The following is a 26923-nucleotide window of genomic DNA, read 5'->3' as shown; positions in this document are numbered from 1 at the left end:
TTTCATGGCTTTGGATTCAAAATGCAGCAATGGAAGTGGACAACACACTAGGTTCAGTATAAACGTCTACACAATGTGACTTTGTGCGGTGATGTCTGCAACAATGATACTCCTTATGATCAGTCAAACAGTCAAGCACTTGACTTGTGCGCGTCATTAGCAATATAGCTTGTACATGATTTGGTACCTGTATTTCACTGTGGGGAAGGGCCCAAGTTTCACAACACCAGTTGAGTAGTACTGTGTACACTGAGCCAATATTCAAAGCTCATGCAGATCCATACAGGGCAAAGTAAAACAAAAATAGAAAACAAGAGCAACACAAGGCCTACGTGTACGATGTTGTGTGCGCACATATCCTATGGCAAAGTTAGCAAACAGTCGATTCATAAAACGAGATTGCAACAGATGAACACAAATAATAAAGATGGCCGGCCGGTCAGCAAATTGATGATGGTTAGGTTAGCAATGTGGGCGACAGTTGAAGGCAAACGCAGTGATATCAAGAGCAGTCAGACCAGCTGTAGACAACTGGTCTAGCAATTCAACATTGTTATTGACATATCAACGGTCATGGTGAAGAACTGTATATAAAGAAACAAAAACAAAAAAGAAAAGGATAAGAAAAAGACAATATCAGCAAGTGTGACAGGGAATTTTAAAGGGCGACAATGGCATACAAAGAACAGTGGAACAGCGGTCACACAAACTAAATAATTGTACTCAATATAATCATGAAAAAAAGTAAGCAAAGCACAAAAACAGGGCAATTCCATCAGACTTTGTGCCAAAATGATGAGGGATTCTTTGCCATGGGGAAAACAATCCGGATGCTCTCGTACGTAGCGAATGTGCTCAGTTTTGCTATGGGCGCGTGCATGACAATCTGCACTTTCCATGTGTCTAGAATGATTGGTTTCCATGTGTTTCATGTAAGAATACTAGCATGCATTGGGTTAGAGTATCAGGATGTACTGGGCATTCATGCTGCAAATGAAAACGATCAGCTTGGACGTATTGGTAGCAATGTGCACGCACAGTGTTCTTGTCTTGCGTGGCAGGCAAATAATAATTAGCGAAAGAAGTAAAGTTGGCGAAATGGCAAGTCAGATAGGTTGCACTGACTAAGCGCACTGCAGTTCATGTACCGTTCCAGTACAAACAAAATCCGGTGTACATGTGTACGATATACTAGTAGTGCAACTACATGTTAAAATGGTACTTATTGTGTTTTGCACTGCTCAGGCTCGGGTTGAGCAGGGGCCGCAGGAGCCCGTCGCCGTGTGGAGCGTCTAGCCGGCGGGGCTAAACTGGAGACCGGCTTAGCACCGGAATTGGCCGCTGTTGCTTCAGTTGTCGAGACGGCTGCTGCCGCTGCTACAGGTTCTACAGCAGGAGCAGATGCACTGCTGGGTTTCACAGCAGCAGCAGCAGCAACAGGCACATTAGATTGCAGGACTGCAGTGGACTTCATGGCCGCAGTCAGGCTGGACTTAGTGCAATCTGTCGCTGCAGGAACCGATGAAGCGGCAACACGAGACGAGGGCACGTTCCTTTCAGACAGGACAGAGCTGCTAACGCTAGAAGAGCCGACAGGAGGGTTCTGCGGCTTGGATGAGCGTTGCTCAACCGTGCTTGTACCTTTCTTCATCACACCTGGACAAGTGGAATGAGTTGCAGAATAGGACAAGCAGGTCGAGAAGGTCAGAAGGGAAAAGTAGACATACCGTATCCAGTTTACCCATACCTACGGAGGTAAGAAGCAGTACGCCGAAGGACGGATGGCAAGACACTGTACCGTGCTTGCACGTCATTAGCCATACCCCCCCCCCCCCCCCCCCCCCCCCCCTCCCACACACACACACACCTGTCCATCGCTGAAGCGATGATAGCGAACAAGTCACGTTAGACACAGCAACTTGTGTTGGGATCACACCATTCAACAGCTTGCAAGGCTGATGAATTGACAGCCACTAAATTTAGTCTGGTCTCCACCACACAGCTGGTTGAAGTGGCTTATTCCATCCACACACACACAGACTGTGTGAGGGTACACAATGCTGAAGACAGTTACACACACGCCAACAAGCAAACTCACCTCCAGAGTTTTCATCATTCTTGCGCTTGACAGGCCTGGGACGCCGGCGTGGGGACAGCAGTTTGACTGGTTCTGTACTGGACGGTCTGGACCCTGCAGACGCTGCTTCCACTTTGTTCAGACAAGCACTCTGCTGCAACAGCCGAGCAAATCAACACACACACACACACACACACACACACACACACACACACACACACACACACACACACACAAGCACACCACACACACAGTTTGACTCCCAACATGTCCCTGACACAGGGGTGCTACCTCATTCCATGGGAAGGTGACTTCCAGTGGTGAAGCGAACGTCAACACGCGGAGAGCAGGACATGCTGGTATCACAAACTAGAGTCCTAGCGGTGACAGTCAATTGTTTCTTCAAACCTTTTCCCCTTTCCAACATCCTCAACTGATGAATATCACATACTAGAGCCATAGGAAAACAGAAGAATCCAAACTACTAGTACTAGTAGTAACTTAGAGTACTGATAGCCATGCAGTGGTTACACCTAGATGTACCAGCAGTCAATGAGTTTCCTTACCGGAGCTGCAGGTAAGGCAGTGGAGGTCGCTAGCGTGCCAGCAAGTCCCAAGAGATTGGATTTGCCCAGGAGTGCAGCAGAGCGCGTCGTGCGGCGCACTATCATGGGCGAGGTCACGCAGCCAGTCGGAATATCGAGCAATCCGCGTGACACGGTGTGCGGCAGGCCCTGACGAACAACAGACTGAGACTGAGCCATCAGCTCGGCGCACGTCAGTGATGATCCTTTCTCTGCGGGAGACTTTGGAGACTTCTCATGCGACAAAGCAGCCGCTGGTGTATTTGTCGAGGCTGGTACTGATGCAGTGCTGCTAGCTGCTGGCGAGGTGGATGCAGCTGCCGGTGGTGGTGGTGGGGGCATGTCAAGGGCTTCGGATCTTTCCTCGGGCAATGATTCAACACTAGCATCAGCAGCAACGCAGAGCTTCACTTTGCCAACACTCCCCTGCCTGTCTGGGGTGGTGGCAAGTTTCACGCTGACAGGCTTGCTACCTGCAACAACCAGTTCCTTGTTCTCTTTTTGCAGCTGCTCACATTTGTCTTTCAGCTCAGAGACCAGCGACGCGTCATGTGACTCACGGTCTCGTAGTGCGGCAACTAGGTTGTCACGTTCCCGTAACACGGAGCGGCGGCGTGCTACAGCAGTGTCCTTCAGCTCTGCACAGCGTTGCTGCAGCATGCCAATGTCATTGTGCAGTTCTTTGTTTTCATCAACCTGTTTACGAAGGTTGAGTTCAACTTCTGAAAGTGCCTCGCTGGCCCGGCTAGCTTCGGCGCGCATTCCTTCCAGTGAGGAAACTTCGGCCCGAAGCGACTTCACCACTTCCACCATTCGATCATTCTCACATTGAACGTCTTTCAAGGATGAGCTGAGGCCGGTCATCTCCTTCTCAAGCAACGCCACACGCGACTTGCTTGTCTGAACCTTTTCTGTTGCATCAGCCTGAGCGGTCTTCAACTCCAGCCGTCCACTCTCCAGCTCCTGTTCAAGATGCGCACAGCGTGATTGCAGCTTATCCAGTTTCGTTACAACGTCCAGGGAAGGATCACTTCCAGACGATGTTGTCTTCAAACCTGTCTGCAAACCTGCCTGCTGCTGTTCCTCCGCCGTAGCCAGTAGTGTTGCCTTGGCCTGGCGCTCCTGGAGAAGGTCATGACGAAGCTGCGCAATCTCAATCTCTGCTGCCTCAGCACGGGCAACAGCAGAAGCCGAGTCTGTAGAGCTGTGCTTGGCCTGCTGCGTGGCAGCAGCAAATTCAGCTTCTCGCTCAGCAATGAATGCTTCGGCCGCTGCCACCACTTGCCGTCGCTCCAAATCGATTTGCTCGTCTCTTTCCTGCAGAGCCGCCTGGAGTCGCTGCACTTCCTCTCTCATGGCAGCCTGCGACTGTGCAGTGTCAGGCTGGGCTCCGCTGTCTGCCTGGTGCACAGTTGGTATGGGCATGGCAGATACTGAGTCCAGCTTCTTCAATGCAGCATCCCTCTCTGATGACAGGAGGCTACACCTTTCATGTACCTCGAACAAGTCCGTGGACAACTGCCGAGAACAGGAAAATTCACACAGACAAAAAAAAGAACAAAATGAAGGAAATCCAGTGAAGAATTACATAACGTTGCAGTATTTGCGAGAATGTTACAAGAATGCCACTATCATCTCTTGTTAGATCATGAGCAGGTTAGCCAAACACTACTCATCAGGTCACAGCAAGAGTACATAACCCCCCAGAGTGTGCAACTCCCACATACCCTGTTGTCCCGACAGAATTTCAAGTTGACGTCATTATGTATGACGCAATGCTCCTTGCAGCAGTGATTTACAACATGTGTACGGGTGTCAACGCATCACACGTTTTTCTTTGCAATAATTTGTACAGGATCGATCGGCTTCGGTCAACCACAGGTTCCGGATTCGTCTGATAATCCGTGTACAGTGCGCATTGCATCATCAAAATGACGTCAACTTGAAATTCTGTCGGGACAGCACCCATAGTGGAGTTGCACACTCTGGGGGGTTATGTACTCTTGGTCACAGGGATCAACTGGCCGTTTAGGAGAATTGTTTGTTCAATGCCAAGGCCAGTTTAATTGCGCATAGAACAGTGCAAGACAACTAAGCTCCAATAAGATCAAGGAATCCCACTTATCCAATTACAAGAGAACCGTGTCCACACTGTCCTACACTGCACGTATTCCCTACCGTGCTGCACCCTCAACTTCCTTTGATAAGTAAGTTTGAAATGAAGTAAGTGCAACTGGAGAGCACATTTTGCCACACCATCACTGTGAAGGGCCACACCATCCATAAATTCTAAATGGACTATCCATAAGCAGGACAGCAGCAGCAGGACAACAGCAGTAGCAGAATAGCAGAAAGCAGTAGCAGAATACACATCTCAACATACCTTGTCAACTTGTTTCTCTAAGTGCTCTACTTCACTGTTGAGTGACTTCTGCTCCACCTTGAAGCGATCACAGTGAAGACACGACGAGGTCCTTTTCTCCTTGTACTCCTCTTTCGCAGCAGCGGTCGCAGCAACTTGTTCTTGCAGAGATTCCTGCAGAGCAGCAACTTGAGCGATAAAATCTTCTTTCTCTGACTCAATGGCTGATTGTGCTTCGGCCAGTGAGGTGTAACGGTCAGTTTGTTCCGCGAGTACTTGCTGTGCCTCAGCTTTGGATGATTCCAACGAGATCTCAAGCTCCTTAACAGTGGCATTGAGCTCGGATATCCGTGCAGTGTAGGCGTCGCATTGCTGATTGAGGGTGTCATAGCGAAGTGTGGCACTTGTGCAGTTCTCATCGTGCTCAGCAGCAGAGAGTTGCAATGTCCGCAGTGACTCCTCCAGTTCTTCTCTCTCACGGCACATTGTGCTGAGCTGGTTCTTGGCACGATCTGATTCTTCGGCAAGTTGTTGCACTTCTTCAGCAGCATGCGTACACTGTGACTCGGCTTTAGCGAGCCGCGTCTTCAGGTCGGCCACCACTGACATGTTGTCAGCATTCTGCGCTGACAATTCATCACAGCTACTCTCTGCAGCTGTAGTGCGCTCTGTAAGACTGGCCCTCTCAGATTGCCACAGGCCCATGGCAGTCTTCATCGCTATCACGGACTCTTCTAACAGTCGCTCGTTGTCTGCTGCACTCTCTTCAGCCGACAGCAGCTTGTTTCTCAGCTCATCGATTTGGCATTGTGTATCCTCCTTCGCTTGCCTCATCAGGGAAAGTTGCTCGGAAGCATAGGCACACTCCTCCCGTGCCGTGCTCAGCTGCGTTTCCAACTCCCCACGGCATTGATTAGATGCGGACAGTGACTCCAGGGCTGAATCTTTCTCAGCACGTATCTCTTCTAGGTTCTTCTCACTAGCAAGGTCAGATTCCGACCTGAGCAGCATTTCTTTCTCATGCGCTGCTGAAAGCTGTGTTGCTAATGAGCTATGTTCAGCTTCCAATTGGCGAAGGTCTTCATTCTTTTGTGACAAATCAGCAGTTAGAGAACAGATCTGGTCCTGGCAGTCATTCTTCTGTTGCTCGGCACTGCTCAATGACTGCCGAAGCTCAACTACCAAGTCTTCAGATGTCGAGAGCTTGTCTGTCAAAGACACGGCAGTCTTTTGCATCTCACTCAACTCTGATGACAATGTTCTGACTTGTTTGTGCAGCTCAGATTCCTTGGCGGAAGCTGTCTCTTGGATAGAAGAGAGAGCACCATCGTGAACTTGCCGTTGTTCTGCTAGCGTTTTCTCCAATACTGATATGTCATCTCTCAACTGGCTGATTTGAGCTGATCGATCACTGTTCTCTTGCTCCAGAGTCGTCACACGCTCCCTTTCACTTTCCAACAATACCATGGCACTGTCGATTCCGGACAGTGCTTGCTGTAGCTCAGGCTGGCCACATTCCAGTTTCTCCTTCAGAGCAGCCACTTCTTCAGCATACTCCTCACATTTCTTTGACAGCATTGAACACTGCTCCTGGGCTTGACTCATAAGTTCTTGTTCCTGTGCAAGCGTTGACTCCATTCGACTGCGCTCATCATTATACTTTTCCCGGTCTTCTTGAAGCACTTCCAGCTCTTGCTTGGCTGCTGCTAGCTGCTCACCAAGGCACACTGCCTCGGATCGACTCTGCTCTGCATTTGATTTGACATTGGCTACATCATCTTTCAGGGCCACAATGGTTTCTGTCATTGCTGAGTGCTGCTCCAGCAAATCCGTGCGCACCTTCTGTACCTCTGCAAGGCGATCAGCCATGCCCTGCCTCTCAAGCTGCCAGGCATCTTCTGCAACTTGCATGTCAGACACAGATTCCTGCAGCTGACTTTGAAGACGCTTGATGAAGTCCTGGGATGATGACAGGTCAGCAGTCATACCAGCTTGTGTAGTGTTCAACGTATCTCTTGCCTGTGCTAGCTCTTCGCTTAGTTGCTGCTTGTCTGCAAGAGACTGCTCGAAGACTTCTGCGAGCTCTTGGCGTGATGCCTCTGCTGCAGCCAGTGTATTTGAGATAGTGCTCATCTCCTCGCGGAGTTTGTCCGATTGTTGTTGCGCTGCGGATTCCGATTGCAACATGCACTCCAGCTTTTCTTTGAGACGTTTACACTCCTGCTGAGACTCTTGCAATTGACCTGTGTACATTGCAATGTCGTGCTCTTGATGACCAATTCTGTCATGGGCTGAATCCAATTGGTGGGTGAGGGCAGTTTGCTTGGCAGTGAGCTGCTCAACTTCCTCGTTCTTTTGTGACACATCAGCCACAAGTGAGTAGATCTGATTTTGACAGTCCTCTTTCTCACGCTCGACAACAGTCAAGGACTGACGAAGCTCGGCCATAAATCCCTCAGACGTTGAGAGCTTTTCTGAAACAGATGTAACAGACTTCTGCATCTCACTCAACTCTGATGACAACGTTCCGACTTGTTGATGCAGCTCAGATTCCTTGGCGGAAGCTGTCTCTTGGATAGAAGAGAGAGCACCATCGTGAACTTGCCGTTGTTCTGCTAGCGTTTTCTCCAATACTGATATGTCATCTCTCAACTGGCTGATTTGAGCTGATCGATCACTGTCCTCTTGCTCCAGAATCGTCACACGCTCTCTTTCACTTTCCAACAATACCATAGCACTGTTGATTCCAGACAGTGCTTGCTGTAGCTCAGGCTGGCCACATTCCAGTTTCTCCTTCAGAGCAGCCACTTCTTCAGCATACTCCTCACATTTCTTTGACAGCATTGAACACTGCTCCTGGGCTAGACTTGTAAGTTCTTGTTCCTGTGCAAGCGTTGACTCCATTCGACTACGCTGGTCACTATACTTTTCCCGGTCTTCTTGAAGCGCTTCCAGCTCTTGCTTGGCTGCTGCTAGCTGCTCACCAAGGCACACTGCCTCGGACCGACTCTGCTCTGCATTTGATTTGACATTGGCTACATCATCTTTCAGGGCCACAATGGTTTCTGTCATTGCTGAGTGCTGCTCCAGCAAATCCGTGCGCACCTTCTGTACCTCTGCAAGGCGATCAGCCATGCCCTGCCTCTCAAGCTGCCAGGCATCTTCTGCAACTTGCATGTCAGACACAGATTCCTGCAACTGGCTTTGAAGACGCTTGATGAAGTCCTGGGATGATGACAGGTCAGCAGTCATACCAGCGTGTGTAGTGTTCAACGTATCTCTTGCCTGTGCTAGCTCTTCGCTTAGTTGCTGCTTGTCTGCAAGAGACTGCTCGAAGACTTCTGCGAGCTCTTGGCGTGATGCCTCTGCTGCAGCCAGTGTATTTGAGATAGTGCTCATCTCCTCGCGGAGTTTGTCCGACTGTTGTTGCGCTGCGGATTCCGATTGCAACATGCACTCCAGCTTTTCTTCGAGACGTTTACACTCCTTCTGAGACTCTTGCAATTGGCCTGTGTACATTGCAATGTCTTGCTCTTGATGACCAATTCTGTCATGGGCTGAACCCATTTGCTGAGTGAGGGCTGTATGTTGGGTAGCGAGCTGCTCAAGTTCCTCGTTCTTTTGTGACACATCAGCCACGAGAGAGCAGATCTGATCTTGACAGTCATTCTTCCCTTGCTCGACAACAGTCAAGGATTGACGCAGCTCAGCTACTAACTCTTGAGAGGTCGAGAGCTCGTCTGATGCAGATCTACTAGTCGTCTGCATCTCAGCCAAGTCCAATGACAGTCGCTCAACGTGTTGTTGAAGTTCAGACTCCTTTGCCGAGGCCGCCTCTTCTATTGAAGAAATGGCTTTGTCGTGAGCTTGCTCTTTCTCCTGTAGAACTTCCTCCAGCTTGCAGGTGTTGTCTTGCAACTGGCTGATCGTAGCTGACTGTTCTGCGTTATCCTGCATCAGCATGGCCACTTGCTGCCGCTCACTCTCCAATAGGTGCATGGCACTGTTGATTCCGGACAGTGCTTGCTCCAACTCGGGTTGACCACATGCTAACTTTTCGTTCAAGCCTGCAATCTCCTCAGCAGACTGTTCGCATCTCGCTACATAGTCCATACACTGGCCAGTCAAGTTTTTCGTCTTCTCTTCCTGCTGAGCTAAAGAAGCTTGAAGCCGACGGCAGTCTTCCTGCAACTGGCCGTTATCCAGCGTCAGTGTCTTTCTATCCTGGTCAGAAACGTCGAATCTTTCCTGGAGGGCAATGAGCTCCCGGGCGTTCTTATCATCACGCTCTGCAGCATCAGCAAGACGACTTTGCAGCCTGCAAATATTTTCTTCTGCTTTCTTGAGTTGGTTAGTGAGGTCGCTGTGTACTCGACCAGCCTCAGCAAGACGCTCCATGAGCCCCTGCCGCTCCAAGTCCCATGCCTCCTGTGCAACTGTCAGATCTTGTCGTGACTCTTCGAACAAGCAAGTCGCCCGTTGAACACAGGTCTCGGATGTTGAAAGTTTGGTCATCAACTCCTGCACTTCAGCTGCGAGGTGGTCAGACTTTTCGTTCCGCTGCTCAAGCTCCTGTTCGAGCGTAGCTCTGCAGGACTCCGCTGTTGCATAACGCAGCTCAAGATCAGCATAAGACTTTCGCACAGCACCGACCGTAGCATGAAGGTCATCTCGCTCGGTCTCTAGCTGACTGGCTCTCAGCTTGGCTTCGGTTTGACTGCCTTTGTGTAGGGCTTCAGTTTGACGCAAGCGTTCGCACTCTTGCTCCACACTCGTCAGCTGTGAGTTGTAACTACTCACCTCTGCCTCTTGACACTTGACCTTCTCACTAAGCTGCTCAGCGTGGCCTAAAGATGCGGCAAGCTCGGACTTGAGTTGACCAACGCCTGCGTCCATCTGCTCGCACTGACCGGTGAGGCAGGATATCTGCTCGCACATGTCTTGGTTTTCGGTGCCAGCACGGTCCAGCTGCTGGCACAGCTCTTCTATGCGGCTGGTAGCAGATGACAAGTCGTCTGCATGGTGCCGCTCCATCTCATCCAGTGTGCCTTGCAGTCCCCCAGCGATTGCTTGTTGTTGGCCGAGAGCTTCTTCCAGCTGAGAGATGCGGCTCTCAAGCACACCCGACTGCTCTGTGATTCTGTTCTTTTCTGCCTCTAGGCTACACAGACGATCTCTCTCGTCCTGTAGATGCTTTGACGCACTTGCCACCTCTGCTGTAGCCTGCGCCAATGCGGTTTCTGCACTACGCAGTCTATCTTCCTGCTGTGCGGATACTGCTGCGCAGTCCGCATGCTGTTGTTCGATGTCATTGTACCGGGTATGGACATCCGCAAGCGTCTCTTCCAGATTGGCAGTTTGCGACTGCAGAGAGTCACTCTCGGCGGACATAACCGCAAGGTCGCGTTCACTGGCTGCCAGTTTCTCGCTGAGCGCGACAATCTCCACTTGCTTCTTGTCACAAGATTCATTGGATGCCAGCAGCTGGGTCTCCAGCTCATCAGCACTGCTCCGCAGATGATCAAACTTAGAGTTCCACTCGTCGCATGTCCTCAGACTGCTGGCAAGATCAGAAGAAAGTGCCTGTCGCTCTGCATTCCAAGAAGACTGCAGGTCTTGCAGATCACCGGTCAGCCGCTCGGCGCTGGTTTGAGCATTTCCATAGTTCTGTTCACTTGACAACAGCCGGGCACGGACTTCAGCCAGCTCAGCATTAGCATTGTAGAGTGATTGCTTGGTCACATTCAGATCATCCCCAAGGCATGACTCGCTGCTTCGCACAGTGCGAAGCTGATCCTCCAAGTCGGTGCACATCGACTGTGCTGTCTTCAGTGAAGCTGTTGAATTGTCCTGCACAACAAGTAAGTCGGCAATCTTCTCATTGAGAGTGGTCTCCGTGGCCTGGAGAGTGACAATTTCTTGTGCCAGTGCAGTGCACTTCTGGCGCTCTGAGTGCACGTGAAGTTCAACATCGGTCAGATCATTCTGCTTTTGGCGCATTGCATCAGTGGCTGCCGTTACTTGATCAGTCAGGGTGCAACGCTGGACCTCTAGCTCAGCGAGTGCTGTCTCGTTCTTCAAGCGTTCAGCTTCAAGTGATGCAGCACGACACAGAGCATCTTGCTTCTCTAGTTCTATGCTGTTGCATGACTCGCGGAGTTCACCGACCAAGGTTTTAGTGGCGCGAAGTTGGTCTGTGACACCGTCAGCATCCTCCTTAGCCACGGCGAGCTCACGCAAGAGCCGATCAAGTTCCTGACGATGATGCTGATCTGCCTCCGCCATTGCATGTTCCAGATCAAGCAGTGTCTCTGCATGCTGTCGCTTGGTCTCGGTACGCTCAGCTTCGTTTTCCTGCAGAGTGTTTTGCTGAGATCTAATCGTCTCCTCCAGTGTAGCAGCATGGGCCTGAAACTGAGCGGATTTCTTCACCAGATCAGATTTCTCCGCATCCAGGGCGATAATTCGGTTCCGCTCAACGTCAAGCATCTGTGCACTGCTGGCTGCTTTGGACTGTTCCTCTGCAAGATGGTCTGCAGCAGATAGGAGCTCGCTCTTCAAGTCGCCAATGGTCGCTGATAGGGTAGTGCGTTGCTCGGCGAGGGTCTCCTCAAAGTCTGTCATTGCTCGCACACTGTTCTCCTCTACGTCATGCAGGCAAGAGCGCAGTCGCTCGTGCTCACTGTTGAGGCGATCACGGTCTTCGGAAACGACATGAAGTGCGTCATTTGCGGCACCCAGCTCCTCTTGCAGCTGCGTCTTCTCATCCCGCGACTCGTTCACGTGACATTGCAGCTCATCGCAGGCGATTCGGGAAGCGTTAAGTGATGCTAATAGGCTATCCTTTTCCGAATTAGCATCTTGCAGCTTGTGGCCAAGACTGGCCTCAGATTCTTCTCTCTCTGCAAGACGCTGCTGAAGCGTTGAAGCGAGTTCGTCGGCTAGGCTCTTCTCCCTAGTCGCACAGCGTAGTTGCTCGTCGAGGTCTTGCATGGAACCACTGGCTGCGGCACACTGCTCGCGCAGTTCACAGATGAGCTGTTTGGATGCAGTTAAATCCGCCGACAGCTGTTCAATCTGTGCAGATGTCTCAGCGGTTTGCTGTGCTGTGGCTTGCTCCATTTGCTCCAGCTTGGCAACGGTCTCGTTGTATGCCACGACTTGGTCAGCTAAGGCAGTCTGTGCAACGCCTTGCTGCTGCTCAAGTGCATCTTCAAGACACGACACTTTGCTGTGAAGTTGTGTCACATGTTCTGCTGATTCTTCCTTGAGTTGCTCAAGATGACAGGCCCGCTGCTTTTCTGCATCGAGCAAGGCTGTTATGCTCTCAACCTTGGCGTGATCTTGTGCAATGGCTGATTCTGCACTGGCCAGCCGCTCCTGTAACTCCGAGGCTGTCTGTGCATGAGCTGAACATTCCTGAGAGAGCTGATTACGCTGTGCAGCCACCTCAGCAGCCTCCTTCTCCTGCTTGCATAGCTGTGAGGCTAGCTGCGAATATTCTTCTGCATGTTGTTCTCGTTGGCTAGCAGCAGAGTTTTGGACATTGTCCAGGTCTGCTTCAAGCTGTAGCTTACGCTGCTCAGAATCGGACAGCCGCTGAGACAGCTCCCCGCACAGCGCCTGGTTTGCGGCAGTGGCGTTGTCCGTGTCAAGCCGTGCCTCGTCTAGCTTCAGTTCAAGTTCATTGTGAAGGTCTTGTTGCTTCAATAACTCGCCTTGCAAAGTGTTTTGTTCTTCCTGTGCAGCTGTCAACTGAATTTTCAGCGTACTCAGTTCTTCATCCTTCAGCCGCAGGTCGTTCGTCATTGTCACTAGACTGGCCTTGCTGTCGCTGAATTCAGACACGAGACAATCAAGTTGGTTGTTTTTCTGCGACAGGTCCTCTGCAAGATTGGTGACTAGCTCAGTTGCTTGAACTTTCTCCTCCGTGACGCTCTGCAGCTGTTCTGTCAGCTCGGTCAGCGAACTCTGAGTAAGGCCAAGTTGTTCTGTCAGCTCGGCCAGAGATTGCGCATCTGCTTTGCACTGCGAACACTCGGCTTCAAGCGTTTCTACTTGCCCTTGCATGTTGGATAGCATGTCCTCCTTTGCTTGAAGCGTATTTCGTGCACCGTCCAATTGAGAAACAATGCCAGAGTACTCTTCTTCCAGCAGTTGAAGCTTCTCCTCCAGACGGGCGGCTTGCTGTGTCGTATCCTGCATCTCAGTGCTAAGAACGCCATTCTCCGCCATCACATTGTTCAACTGGACACGTAGCTCACTGGCTATGTTGTCGGCAGCTGACTGCTTCTGCATGAGTTCGGCTACTTCAGCACGGGATGAGCTAAGCTGGGAAGACAGAGAGTCGATTTCTGAACCGAGCTTCACCCTCTCCTCAGCACTTTCCTCTAGAAGAGTGGCCTTTGTCTTGGCATGTGCCTGTTGCTCTGTCTCCAGAGACGATGTCGTAGTAGCGGCTTGCTCTTCCAGGCCGTGCATGGCTGCCTCTAGCTCCGTAGCGCGAGTAGAGAGTGCAGCAGCCTGCGATGCCAGGTTACCGTTCTCATCCTCAAGGGATGAATTGCGCCGGCGTTCCTCGTCAATGCATGAGGAAAGGCGGCCATTGTCTTCCTGGCAAGCCGACAGGGTACCGCTGAGTTGTGACAGCCGCTCGCTGAGGTCGTTGTTCTTGCTCGCTGCTGTCTCGCAACGCAGGATCGCCTCATCCCGCTCCACCTGTAGCTGCTCGTTTTCTTTGGCACGGGCAGAAGCGGCATGTTTTAGTTGACCAAGTTCATTATTTAGTTGCGCCTCTGCCATTTGGAGCTGCTCGAGCTGTTCGCTTTGGCCTTCTCTCTGCTCAAGATCCTTGAGAACACTTTCCAGCTCAGCTTGATGATCGTGTGTGCGCTGTTCGAGCTCTCGACTAAGATCAGTGATGCGCGTTTGAGCGTGGATGTATTGGTTCTCTTTGTTGGTGAGAGCTATCTCCAATGTCTCCAGTTTGCCGTGCAACTCACCGGCTTGGACGGTGAACTCCTGAGTGACAGTTTGCAACTGCTCATCTTTGCTCCTGAGCACCGCCGTACCGCTGGACAGCTGGTTGGCTTGCTCTGAAATCTCCTGCTCCATGCGTTCCATGCTCTGGCTAGCTGCAGAGAGCTGTGTCGAAACAGAACACAGTTGGTCATTAGCAGCTTCTAGCTGATTTTCTAGGTTCTCATTCTGATCGGTCAGCTTGGCGACCTGATCGGCTTCGATCTGCAACTGGCTGGAGATGTTTTCTTTCTCTAATATGATCAAAGATAGCTGCTCATCCTTAGCTTCCAGAACATCAGCAGACAGTGACTGGTTCTCGCCGTTGACCTCTACTGTAGCTAGTAGATCACTGTAGCGTTGCTCACTGTCCATACGTGCATCCTCGAGCTGCTCCAGCAATGCCTGTGCTGCATTACTGTGCTCGAGTAGCTGATCACGCTCCACGGTCAAGCTATCAACCTGATCCTTGTAGGAGGCAAGCTGGTCACCCAGAGGTCCCATCTCTTCTGCTGCCTCTGAACACAGGCGCTCGGAGGCATCCAGCCGCTCCTGCAGAGACCTGGCGAGCTCAGTGGCAGAGGTACATCCCAGGGCTGCTGCGTCATATGTAGATTTCAGCTCCTCCAGTTCGACTTTCATACTCAAAGTGGTCGCATTGCTCTCATCACGCTCCTTACACAGCTCGGACGCCTGCTCGGCATACACGTTCACCTGCCGTGTCAGTTCCTCATTCCGGTTCTGAGTGGCTTCGCAATTGGCTTTCTCGCCTCTCAACTGCTCTTGCAAATCCACCAAATCGTTGGCCAATGATGCATTCACTTTCTCCAAGTCCCTGCAGTGTACGGCTGAGTTCTCCTTCTCCATTCTCAGCTCGTTCTTACATACAGCCATCTGATCGGTCAATTTCTCCATGTTCGTACTTGCAGCAACCAGCTCCTCACGACACGAACCCAAATCACTTGTCAACTCGTTACATCGCTCTGTCAGAACGCGTGCCTCGCTCTCTCGCTTCTTCAACAGCTCCTGGGCTGCGATATTCCGCGATTTGAGAGAACCCAGAGCACTGCGCTCAGCAGCCAATTGCCTCGACTGATCATTTTCGTGACGTGACAATTTTTGTTCCAATTCACAATTGGATCTGGTTACTGATTGCAGCTCGCCCTTCAGTTCGCCACTTACTTGTTTTTCCTCCTCCACTGCTTTTTTCTGCTTGCGCAGTGCCTGCTCTAACGTATCGACCTGGAAACGCCTCTGCTGATTCTCTTTCCGCAATTGTTCAGTTTGTCTCTCAAGCTGATCAATTTTATGCAGTACGCTCGGAGCCAGTCCATCCTTCCACTCCTCTTGGACCCAGCTCATACTTACTGCCTCAGATGCCGAAGCGCACCTACTTGTGTCAATACTACTACTTCATTATCATGATTATGAACACTAACTTGACTAAGCTCTGGGGCAGGGGAAAAGAAGGCTGCTACTGCTAGGAACAACAAACACCTGAACACAGAATCAAGATCCTTCACACAGACTCGACTACTGCAAGCAGAATGATCAACACGAGACTTTGCAGTTCAAATGATTTGAATCAACCGCTCTCCTCGAAGTAACGTAACTACTTGATTGTCATGGTGACAGGTAGGGAGTCGTAAAAATACGACTCATAAGTCATGTCATGTCAGTCGGACTCAGTGCCATCAAGAGTACATGATACAAGCCTTGCAGGCAGGGGCGTCGGAGGGAAGTGTTCCCTGCATGGCTTATACCACTCCAGGTCCCTGGTGGTACTGAAAAGTACATCATACATGTACTTCCATGTGCATAATTCCTGGGGTCCGCAGGGTTACCACTACCAACATGGTTATGGAACTCGTCTTCAACGGCTGGCAGACCACAATGTATGTTATTGTAGCTTGTGCCACACAGCAGCACTTGAAGTGCGATCCCGGACGTATTGCGGAGTAGATCTACATTGCACTTCATGACTCTGAAAGGCTGTGACAAGCACACTGTCCAACTCTGCGGGCGCATGATTAAACCCAGATTGAGGTTGCGAAATCAAAGAGGCCAACTACTAGTAATTACTAATAAGAGAGTGCAGGCTTTTTCTCTGAATCCAGCCGGGATACTGTGATGGCGACTCTGACCAACTTCAGGTGGCTGGCATCATGGTATTGATTGGTAAGGTTGATTTTCAGACGCTGTCCACAAACGTTGGCCAGAGTCACTGAAATCAACGGGACTTGCCAGAGTAGCTCTCTGCAGCGGACAGTGTCAGGCCCGACACTCCACTGCAAGTTATCCCAGTACGGCACCGGATAGCTTGCACTTGCAGTCGCCGACCCGGTGCCAAAAAATGCCGAAGTGGGACTGCGGCAAAGTATTATCATTGACAGCAAGTACTCAGCTAACTGCAAGGTGAAATACCGGTACATATAATTTATTGTCTGTAGCCACACATACAGGCACAGATAAACTGATCGTTGTGAGTTTCGGCTTGTGTACCAGAGCGTGAGTGTGCTACATAGGGGCAAGTGCCAGGCGGGTGCCAAGATGTTCAAATGCGAACACAGGAAAAAAAAGGTTCTACCAGTATGACAACTAGTGAATCATCACCAGACGAACGTTACCCCAAATGCTGAGGTCATGTACATGTACATGTACTTGAAATAATATTATGCAATAGCCAGTGCACTGAAGTCTGGGCCAGCCAGTGACAGCGGATTCCTGTTGCTATCATAGTATTTTATAACTTATTATATTAAATTTATAACCTAGTTCAAAAACTATTCAATGTTCACAGCAAATCTGCTATCAGGCTGAAAGCCGCGGTACGGTACACAACGCACACTTGCCACAGTTCCTATTCTAGCTATAGCCCAGCGAGTGCTCAGCTATGTAGTGGCACCAACCATTCCCGGAATCGCTTAGAACACAATTTAGTTTGCTAGGTGTTCCCGAGACCGTAATCAGACCATGTTCCTCAATGGCCTGTAGGTACCTGGGCTTGAGATGTGTATGCCACTGATCTCTTGTATGGTGGTTGTGCCGAGGTCCTTGACAAAACTGAGGTTGAAGATCTGGATCATGATAGTGCTTGTCCTGCAACCAACACACACAGAGTGACCATGATGATGAGCACATGATCAGTTATTACTAGCCTCAGAATGTGTGCCGCACAAGTCCTGACCACCTCAGAGATACAAGAAATAGTACTAGATAATGACTGTAGAGTTTAGCAACGGCGTAGCCGGATCATCATGGCGAATGCCAGAAGCAGCAGCAGGAGGAGTAAAATGAAGTGGAGGATGAGAATGAGGAGGAGATGACAGCTATAGTGACAAGAGGGAAGGTGGGATGTGTTAGAAAGAGAGAGAGAGAGAGAGAGAGAGAGAGAGAGAGAGAGAGAGAGAGAGAGAGAGAGAGAAAGAGAGAGCGAGAAAGAGAGAGAGAGAGAGAGAGAGAGAGAGAGAGAGAGAGAGATAGAGAGAGAGAGATAGAGAGAGAGATAGAGAAAGAGAGAGAGAGAGAGAGAGAGAGAGAGATAGAGAAAGAGAGAGAGAGAGAGAGAGAGAGAGAGAGAGAGAGACACACACACACACACACACATACCAGTACTGTACGTGGGTTTGTGAGTACCGCAATTACACTTTAAAGTTTAAAATATTCACTGATTTCAGTTCAGTCGACTCCTGTACATGTATCATAGCAGTGTTCAGGAGAATTTGTTCTTTAGAGCTGCAGTTCTCTATACCAAACCCACAGTGACACTATCCAAGGAACACATCATGACTGGCAAGTGGCACTTGGTTTACATGCAGCCCTACAAGATTATAGTTCGTTATAAACGGAAATGGTTTGCAATAAAGGGTCAATTTGGTATGAAAGAGGCTGGAGCATGGACAATGGTTCGATATCACGAAATTCGTCCGTTGTAAGTGAAGTCGACTGCATGAGTATTATGACATCCATCAGTCTTACCATTCACAGACAGCAATTGGTACACGGAAATGGTGAAACTGAGAGGCTGGCATTGTCATCGTGGAGTTAAGGATTACACGGCTAGCTGTACTGGCCTAGACTACAAGCTCGGAGTACTGTTAGCCATGGGCTTTGCCTACTAACAGCTCTGACCACTTCAGTACTCCCCAGGCATGCACGGATAACCATCGGATCTAGCTAGCCAGCTAGTAGTGGTGTACATCGCCGGTACCCACCGGGCCAGAGCCATGACTGGAGCACCAGGACTGTGCGGGACTGTGCCACAGCTGAGCCAGGCATGAGCATTCTGCAGCCACACAATTTCATGTTGCGAGGCATACTGGTTATGACAATGTCCATACAGTGCGGCATCATATCTTTGCCCTCGTGTTTCCTTCCAGACATTCTGTACGCTCTTGGGTGCAAGTTTTAGGGCACATGGACTCAATTTCCAAACCACCTCTACCCCATCAAGGTCTGATCCTTCTTAGGAAGAAATATGCCTTGAAGCAAGTTAGGAATTGCCTATGAAATACCCTGCTGTGCCCACACTTTCCCTTTGAAAAAAACCCTTTGCCGATGTGGGGCTCCAGCTACTAGCTCGCCTGGGGGTTGCATATTCTTCAGGAGCTGGTACGGTATATCATTCATGCGTGCGGTTAGGGCTCATACATATACATAGCTCTGGATGCACACACACACACACACACACACACACACACACACACACACACACACACACACACACACACACACACACACACACACACACACACACACACACACACACACACACACACACACACACACACACACACACACACACACACACACACATGCACACACACACACACACATGCACACATACATGTATACACACACATTCATCGCACGCGCACGCGCGCACACACACACACACACATGTGCATACACAGACGGACACACACACACATAACAGTTACATCCCCATGTGTATGCGTGCAGAATACATGCATACAATAATACCATCTACATAACCCAACGACACCATCATACACACTCAGGCCAGTGGCATCACGATGCAGAGGAGGATACACATGGCAACGAGGGCGAGCAGGGAAATCAAGGAGATGACAGCGGCAGTGCGCTTCACGTTGAGTGATAGCCGCGACACACGTGCATCATACTGTGCATTGTAACTGATGACAAGCATGACAAACTCGTAGCACAGGAAGAACATGACGGCACCAGCTACAACACAGAATGGGCGGCAGACAAGACAGCAGAAACACCAAAGGAAACTCAGACCGGCCACCAATCCTAATCTAGAAGTGGTTGTATCGTCACGGTGTGTAGACCGTTGTTTCCTGTACCTGTGCATGGCTGTCCCATGGCGTGTGATGCGGTCTCAAGAGCAAGCAGCCTGTATTCTGTGTTGCTATGACCAGCAACCGTATGATGAGCTCTGCACCGTCTGGAAACTAGAGAAGGCCAGCAACCGTATGATGAGCTCTGCACTGTCTGGAAACTAGAGAAGGCCGGCAAGCATTGGTGCTGTGATTCTGGTAAGCACCGGTCATGCCGGTACTCAGCCCCGCATCGCCATGACTCTAGGCTATCGGTATACACGCAGTATGCGTATTGGCATATTCTGTAGTATGATTTTCAGTCCGGGCCAGTACTCCCCCCCCCCCCCCCTCATCACCCCCGGCATGCAAGCCGCTGCATCGCCACATTCAACGGCACAACCCCGTTTGCAGTCCTGGATTCGATGCAGGTAGCGTTCGGCATCTCGCTCTTCTTTGAACTTGCGGTGAACTTCTCGACCGTCCCGGCACTACTCCCGGTCGCGTGTATCACAGGCTTGGTCATCGCATTGGCAACTAAGTACAGTGCTGATCAATGAAATCCAATCAGGCGAGCGTCCCAGTGTTCGCCGAACTGCATGTAGCCTTGTAGGGGCTGCTCAGCGCCCGGCGCATGCTTGACTCGCGCAATCGGATTTCATTGAGCCACACTACTCACTAGATCTAGATCTACGCTGTACAATTACTTGACTGCAGGTGGCTTTATTGCAGACACCTGATCCGCTGACTTCTGCACACCGGTTTCCCTGGAGGTGGAAGTAGTACTTACTCGTATGCACTGGATTGGACTCGTCCTCGTTCACCGAAGTCAGCAAGCCAAGTCCGAAGGATGCAAGGAAACCACTGACCATGGTGGCATGGGGCAGGGAGTACGTGCTCTTCGTCGCAGCATGAATCACCAGGACGTTGACAGCCAGCGAGCTAGCGGCAACAAGTAGCCCGTAGCGGAACAAGTACATCTCGGGTGCTTTGACGGCACAATCGGAAATCATTGGTAAGAATGCAGGCACATGGTGAAGCGACGCGGCGGTAACGTAGCTGACCAGAATAGTGGTCGTCGTCAGAATCACGGTGAAGTACGTGATTATCTTGGCTGACATGGACGCGGCTACTGGTTTGGGCGAAGGCGGCGATGGGTCTCCATCGTCCAGCACCACCTTGACATCTCTACCGGGCGCCATTGCGACTCGATGATGAGACGGGCTATTGTAGGTAGGGTAGATCTACTGGCTACGCTGAGGTCAGGCGAAGGAGAGAAAAAAAACTACCCAACGAGGGTCAAGACCAAGAAGACAGCGGCACCAAACCGCCAACAGCAAAACGCAAAGTCACATGGGCGTCGGAGCTGACTGACCATGTAAAGTAACGTTAGTTAGTGTGAACCTCACGATCTGATATGATCACAAGATATTATAATAGTACTAGTACTAGTAGTCGTTGCCTCATCAGCTCAGCTCAGTACACATGTACATGTACATGTATACAGAGTACAGTCATGCTAGTCAGTAGACACATAGATCTACGTACATCACCGTGACTCCAGTATGGCCCCATTAGTATAGGCATTACTTTAGCATGGCACTTTATTATCCAGCCTAGGCATAGCATGTAGATTCTACAATCAGTCATGTACATGTCACATGACATGACTGTGTAGATGTAAGTGTAACCTGGTATATTGTAGCAGTTTGCTATGCGGATGATGCCACAACATACAATGGCTATTATGGGGCAGTGCGTATGATATCTGTATGGTCGCAGGTGCCTCCTCCTCCTCCCTCTCTTTCCCTCCTGACTTGAGCCGAGTGTTTGATCCACCAGAGCCCAAACTTGGACAACTTAACCGTCCTGGGCGCATTGCGGCATGGTAACCACCCCCATGCAATGTGCAATGTGTAAGTCGATGCAATACTCTAACCTCCACGTGCCCGGTAAATACTGTAGTAGGTGATACATGTATGCGGCAGACTGCGTCCTAGAACGCTCAGCCCGGAGGAATTCATGAATGGTTCTCCATAACGCATAAAGTACATGGACAGATAGACAGACAGCTGACAAGAGTTCCCGTAAAATAAATACTCGAGGAGATACAATATCCGCAGCAATCGGCACAATCATCCTGAGAGAAATGGCCCATAACCTACTCGTAACCCTACTCGTAACTCGAAGAGTTACGAGTACATTACGCAATATGAAACGGCTGCATGGCTGAAGTCTATGAAAAGTACAAAAAAGGGATAGTTTCATAATCTTGAAATGAAATCTGTAACAGCGCAAGAAATTTCTGCAGTAATCTTCAGTTCACAAAGCCGTAAAATCCCGGCACACAAGCTAGTAGTGTAGCAAACTAAATTGCTCTATGTGGCTGTTTATCTCATAATATTTGAAATGACTTGAAACATCATGCACCACAGCCACACTAATACAATGACAGATTTCGTTCATACTAGAGCCACATTGGCATATCTCGATCAAGCACTGAAGCTCTTCCTCCCGACAATTAGATCATGTTTTTCAATGGCCTGTAGCCACCTGAGCTGGAGCTGTGAATGCCACTGATTTCTTGTATGGTAGTTGTGCCGAGATCCTTGACAAAGCTGAGGTTGAAGATCTGGATCATGATAGTGCTGGTCCTGCAAGTTGCAACCAACACACAAAATCTACCCATTAGTCAAGCTATGGCAAGAACTGAAGACAAGCAAGCAAACTTCCGATACTGTGAGCCATTAATTCTAAATAATCATCCTCTCAGGGTTGCATAACATGGCCAGTCGTGATTGGCAATAGTGCCGTTACGTGAGTTGTACCGGCAGCATGTCATGTGCATGCATACTTCGAAGTACATGTATACACCACTGCTTCAAGTTTTCCTTGATACATGCACACATGTACGAGTACAATCATGTACATGTAGATACCGGCTAACGTTACTTTCACATGATCACAGCAGCCGCTGAGGTTACAAGTGCCGACGTCGGAACACTGCATGGCATGCTCAGCATGCAAGTACATGCTTATACTTCAGCAACATAAACGCCGTGAAGACTGCACACCTCACGGCCTGAAAAGTGTCCAGTCATGACCTCAGTACAGAGGGTGTTCATGCATGGACTGGTGCTGTGCATGACCAGAACCAACGAAAGAAGTATAGAGCACACTGAGCAGGCCAACAAATGTCTTCCTCCCTCTCCCCGCCCATGATGTGAGCGGCACCCTATACCAGCCTACAGGGCCGCCGTCGGCTTAGACTTCTAAAAGTTGTTATTTTAGTCTATAGCAGCTGAACCTTAACTTACCATTCACAGACAGCGATTGGCGTTCGGAAATGGCTCCATTTGGGTGCTAGTTCAGTGCAATGACCGTCAAGGAGAGGTCCAGCCCAAAGATGATTTGTAGAAGGCATTTCGCAACATTATAACATTGTACTTCAAGAATCATCCGGCAGGCGCGTGCGCCGGTGCCCTTCAATGGGGGGTTCCGGGGGGCCTCCCCGGAATAAATTTCAAAAATGAAGCAAAATCCTGCATTTTGAGCGAAAAAAGGGGGGTTCCGGGCACCCAGGAACCCATACGGGCACGCGCCTGTCCGGGTATACTGAATGCACGCTCAGCTACACCTCTCAGGCATTAGAAGACCTAGCGCTCCTTGCCCCAACCACACTGCGGCTTACAGATCAGCCAATACACTATTAGTATTACCAGTCACGGTGCGTGATAACAACACTATATGGTCAGTAGTGCATGGAGGAGCTCTTGAAACAACCGTAATCATGGTTGGCTTGGCTTGCACCATGATCACCATGGCACTGATATTTCCAATGCACACCAATGCCTGGTCCAATGTTCCGGCTTCCTATCATGCATTCTCAGTGTATTGTGCGTCTCTGGAAAGTGTTTGGCAGCTGGAGGACCAGGAGTGTATTGTGCGTCCCTGGAAAGTGTTTGGCAGATGGAGGACCAGGACGTGTATTGTGCATCCCTGGAAAGTGTTTGGCAGATGGAGGACCAGGACGCAAGCTAAAACCACCCGACCCCGCTGGGTCTGATTTTTCTTAGGTCGACGTATTCCTGTAAGCAACTTGAGTTAGATCAGACTGCATCATCGGCAGCCGGCAACTGAGATGCTGAGGAAAACCCCTGCCAAGTATGCAATGCAATGTCGAGCGCATTTGGATCTTCCCTGAGGAAGAACAGTGCCGCATCGAGCAGTACATGACTGTATTTGTTACAGTACTAGTACATGTAGTAAGCATGCATGTCACTGGGGGTGTATAAGGACACACGGGTCGACCTGACTGAACAGTGTTTGCCACTGTACATGTACTATACAGTATAGTCTACATGGTCGTGGGCACGGTCAGGTCGGTTGAACTGTACACGGAGCAAATACACAGTCAAGGTGGTGGAGCAAATACACAGTCAAGGTGGTGCGGCATGCGTGAGCCCCCCCCCCCCCCCCCCCCCCCCTGTACAAGGCTACTGCTGCTACATGTACAATCAAGTCAAGGCTATGCATTCACTGCGCTTAGCAATTTCAACACGTAGTCCAATGGACTGAGTGTACTAGGTAGGATACACATGCCGGCCAGGCAGAGCAGGGCGATCAAGGAGACGATTGCGGCCGCTCGCTTCACATTGAGCGAGGTGCGCGACACACGCTCGTCAGCCTGTGCGTTGTAGCTGATGATCAGCATGAATACTTCATAGCACACAAAGAATGTCACTGCAGCAGCTGAAAACCACACAGAAAGAAACACATAGAAACTCTCAGGCTGGTGCAAATCCCCCCACCGGAGTATACCGGCAGATCCTCTGCAAGGGCAGGTTTGGAGGTCTGGGGCGACACACACGCACACACACGTACACGCATGAGTTGTGTACGCTATACAGAGACAGTACACCATGGTTATGAACAGCAGTAATATGTCTCGCCAGGCTGTAGCTGCATTCCACTTTCCAGTGCATTCTACATTGTATTTGTCATGGTCAGAAGCCATACTTGTACTGATTCCCCTCCCCTGCACATCCACATTATCTCCCAGACTGCAGTGTAGAACTTAGTCACTGGCTGGATGATAGCGCTATGGCGGGTAGATTGGTGAGTTCTACTTGCAGACGCTGTCTATAGTTTTCTCACCTCCGTGCACAGGGGTGAACTCGTGTACGTTCACTGCTGTCAACAGGCCAAGTCCGAAGGCAGCCAGAAGACCACTGGTCATGCTGGCATGAGCCAGTGAATAAGTGCTCTTCGTGGCGGCATGTATCACCAGCACGTTGCACGCCAGCAAGCTAGCTGAGACCAACATGCCATAGCGGAACAGGTACATCTCCGGAGATTTGATGGCGCAGTCCGATATCATCGGCAGGAAAGCGGGTTCGTGGTGAAGCGAAACGGCGATAACATAGCTGGTCAGAATGGTCGTGGTTGTCAAAATCACGGTGAAGTAGGTGATCGTCTTGGCAGACATTGATCCTGTAGGTGAGGGCGGCGACGGGTCCGGGGCTCCACCACCCCACACCACCTGGACGTCTTTACCGGGAGCCATTGTTGCTAACTACCGGCTCAAGCTAGAACGACAAGAGACCCTGCTAGTGAGTGCTACTCCAATCTCCAGTCGGCCAAACTACTACATGTGTGAGCGGACAAGGTAGAAATGGAACGTTAGCTGCATGACATCATTTCGAGATACAGGCGTTTGAAGTTTGGCAAACTGTGGCATATTTTTTACCTGGGTTAGAGGGCTCTATTTGCATCAAGCGCTTGTGCCTCGCTCAGCACAGGGCTTCAAGGTCCAGCACTGAAAATTTGAAGTGAATCCGTTATGGCTGAAGGAAGATATGGCAGCTAGTTGTGCGACGGGTGGCGTATTGACGGGCGAATTTGGAGGTGACGGCGATCAGCTGATAGCCTGCTGTCAGGTGCTGAGAGCTTCTCTGATTCTGAGAGCGTTTCTGAGTCAGGTAGTAGTCGAGAGCGTCTTCCACTACGCCGAAAACGACGTGCCGATCAGCGTTTTGTTTGCTGCTGGCTTCAGCACGGTACAAAAAGACATAGGGAACAAATGAGATGGATCTTTCGGATGCAGGCGAACGTGGTGACAGCAGTGATGATGGTAACACCAATGAAGGGGAACGTTCCTGTGGATGCTGAGTTGTACTGAATGTATACGCCGAACCGACTTCAGAGCTCTGAAGCACCGTGACAGCGCAGGAGCTGAAGAAACAATAGCGTCGTGCACCACAGGGGAACGTATGCAGGGACTTAATAGCCCAGAACTGGGCAACTAGCTAGCTGTTGCCCAATGCATTGGATGCAAGTGGCAGACCTGCATCGTGCACTGTCTGGAATTGAGATACACAGAATGGTCAAGGCTGGTGAACATGAGCTGAGTGGAAAGAAGTCAAATCGGGCCTCGGATTGCGGACTGATGTGTAACGTTACGTTAAGTACAGTTTCTCAAGTCTGTGGACTCGTCCTGCTTCGCCAATGGGCACCGTATTGGTGGTGCGTCTCCGGAATATTATTTCGATGCTGTGTGTTCAAGAGCTGTCTGTCTCCTGCCAAAATGTTACAAACTATATTACCAAGGTGCGCCGCTCAGTCGTCGGGAGCCTCAATGCATCAGAGCAGAGTCCGAGGTCGCCAACAGTATACGATGAGAGTGTGCACACATGGATGAAGCAAGAACGCACTGGAATTGCCATTTGTCCGCCAAATTCTTCTATTTTTGACATGTGTGTAGTGGTATTTGATGTGTGGATTGAGTACCAGCTTCAACAGTCCTATTATTTTGCCTTGCATCACGAGTTTTTCTGGAGCTGATTTTTCGGCTCCGGCTGTTTCTAGTTATGTGGTTTTGTTGCTTGGTTCCACCTCAAACGAGTCCATGTGTGTGATCAGCTCATCTTTCACACTGATATACACGTGTGGAGAAATACAGGCCAAGATAATGGGTTTTTTTTCAGTGTTGTGGTTGTACTGAAGGGTGGACTGTTTAAGTCATCCCGAAACAGACGTTAAAATACTGACCGGCATCTAGAAAATAGTGAATGTAAGGCACTTCCCACCATAGTATCAGCCTGAAACTTTGGGATCTGAAAAACAGATAGTTGTAGGTGACCTTCATGCAAAAAAACAGTTTTTGCCAGACTGCAGTTAACGTTCCATTTCTACCTTGTCCGCTCACAAAATTGTACCACAATTTATCATTCACTCATTCTCACACTCACAGTGGCAGTAGCATCACAGTCCATGCTGCACGGTCGACAGGGCCTAGGGCTTGCACTGGTTCAGTGGTTGGGACTGAGACTGCAACGATACAGACAGCACATGTCCCCTAGGCCCTGCTGCCAGCCGCAGTGCTGCGGGGACAGAATGTAGATCTGCAGGTAGCTGGAAACCTGCCAAGGAAATGTGGCTTCACTCAGCTATATCAGGGAGTCGCATACGACACGTGACGACTCCCTGGCTTCCGAAGAATGCTTGCTCAGGTTGGGGACAGCGCCTGCGCCCGCTGAGTTCGAGCGAAGCGGAATAGGGTCAGTCTCGAGACCTCTAC

At 50.2% G+C, this 26923-nt stretch overlaps 3 protein-coding genes across 4 annotated transcripts; all 3 read right to left on the bottom strand.

Annotated features, from left to right (window-relative positions):
• Positions 1–169: 169 nt before the first annotated feature.
• Positions 170–15650, bottom strand: LOC135829636 (centromere protein F-like). 2 transcript variants are annotated; one of them, XM_065342042.1, is made up of 4 exons: positions 5045–15650; positions 2644–4179; positions 2099–2228; positions 170–1656 (listed from the first exon to the last, which is right to left on the bottom strand). In XM_065342042.1, exons 1-4 carry the CDS (start codon positions 15401–15403, stop codon positions 1223–1225), a joined length of 12459 nt encoding a protein of 4152 aa, XP_065198114.1. In that variant the 5' UTR covers positions 15404–15650; the 3' UTR covers positions 170–1222. The 2 variants fall into 2 exon arrangements, with proteins under 2 accessions (XP_065198114.1, XP_065198109.1); XM_065342037.1 differs by having other exon boundaries at positions 2099–2231; positions 5045–15648.
• Positions 15651–16026: 376 nt separating this feature from the next.
• On the bottom strand, positions 16027–20695 carry LOC135829656 (DNA damage-regulated autophagy modulator protein 1-like). Its single transcript, XM_065342050.1, has 4 exons — positions 20135–20695; positions 19094–19249; positions 18020–18065; positions 16027–17140 (listed from the first exon to the last, which is right to left on the bottom strand). The coding sequence occupies exons 1-4, from the start codon at positions 20544–20546 to the stop codon at positions 17008–17010; spliced, it is 747 nt and encodes a 248-aa protein (XP_065198122.1). The 5' UTR covers positions 20547–20695; the 3' UTR covers positions 16027–17007.
• Positions 20696–21363: 668 nt separating this feature from the next.
• On the bottom strand, positions 21364–24993 carry LOC135829625 (DNA damage-regulated autophagy modulator protein 1-like). Its single transcript, XM_065342027.1, has 4 exons — positions 24502–24993; positions 23941–24096; positions 22662–22707; positions 21364–21998 (listed from the first exon to the last, which is right to left on the bottom strand). The coding sequence occupies exons 1-4, from the start codon at positions 24908–24910 to the stop codon at positions 21866–21868; spliced, it is 744 nt and encodes a 247-aa protein (XP_065198099.1). The 5' UTR covers positions 24911–24993; the 3' UTR covers positions 21364–21865.
• Between the last annotated feature and the right edge of the window lie 1930 nt (positions 24994–26923).

This window comes from Sycon ciliatum, chromosome 1 (assembly GCF_964019385.1).
Source record: "Sycon ciliatum chromosome 1, ocSycCili1.1, whole genome shotgun sequence".
Lineage (NCBI taxonomy): Eukaryota > Metazoa > Porifera > Calcarea > Leucosolenida > Sycettidae > Sycon > Sycon ciliatum.
Note: the sequence above shows the minus strand (reverse complement) of the source record. Positions and strands in the feature narration are given on the sequence as shown.

Excerpts from the sequence above, each read along its gene's own strand:
- LOC135829636 (XM_065342037.1), bottom strand. The coding sequence starts at position 15,403 with ATGAGCTGGGTCCAAGAGGAGTGGAAGGATGGACTGGCTCCGAGCGTA. Across the intron at positions 4,180-5,044 it reads TAGAGAAACAAGTTGACAAG|TTGTCCACGGACTTGTTCGA; the intron begins GTATGTTGAGAT and ends TGTTCTCGGCAG. Across the intron at positions 1,657-2,098 it reads GAATGATGAAAACTCTGGAG|GTGTGATGAAGAAAGGTACA; the intron begins GTGAGTTTGCTT and ends CCACTTGTCCAG.
- LOC135829625 (XM_065342027.1), bottom strand. The coding sequence starts at position 24,910 with ATGGCTCCCGGTAAAGACGTCCAGGTGGTGTGGGGTGGTGGAGCCCCG. Across the intron at positions 24,097-24,501 it reads GTTCACCCCTGTGCACGGAG|CTGCTGCAGTGACATTCTTT; the intron begins GTGAGAAAACTA and ends TGTGGTTTTCAG. Across the intron at positions 21,999-22,661 it reads CCAATCGCTGTCTGTGAATG|GACCAGCACTATCATGATCC; the intron begins GTAAGTTAAGGT and ends TGCAACTTGCAG.
- LOC135829656 (XM_065342050.1), bottom strand. The coding sequence starts at position 20,546 with ATGGCGCCCGGTAGAGATGTCAAGGTGGTGCTGGACGATGGAGACCCA. Across the intron at positions 19,250-20,134 it reads GTCCAATCCAGTGCATACGA|CTGGTGCCGTCATGTTCTTC; the intron begins GTAAGTACTACT and ends TCTGTGTTGTAG. Across the intron at positions 18,066-19,093 it reads GCTCGCCCTCGTTGCCATGT|CCTCTCAGTTTCACCATTTC; the intron begins GTATCCTCCTCT and ends TGACAATGCCAG.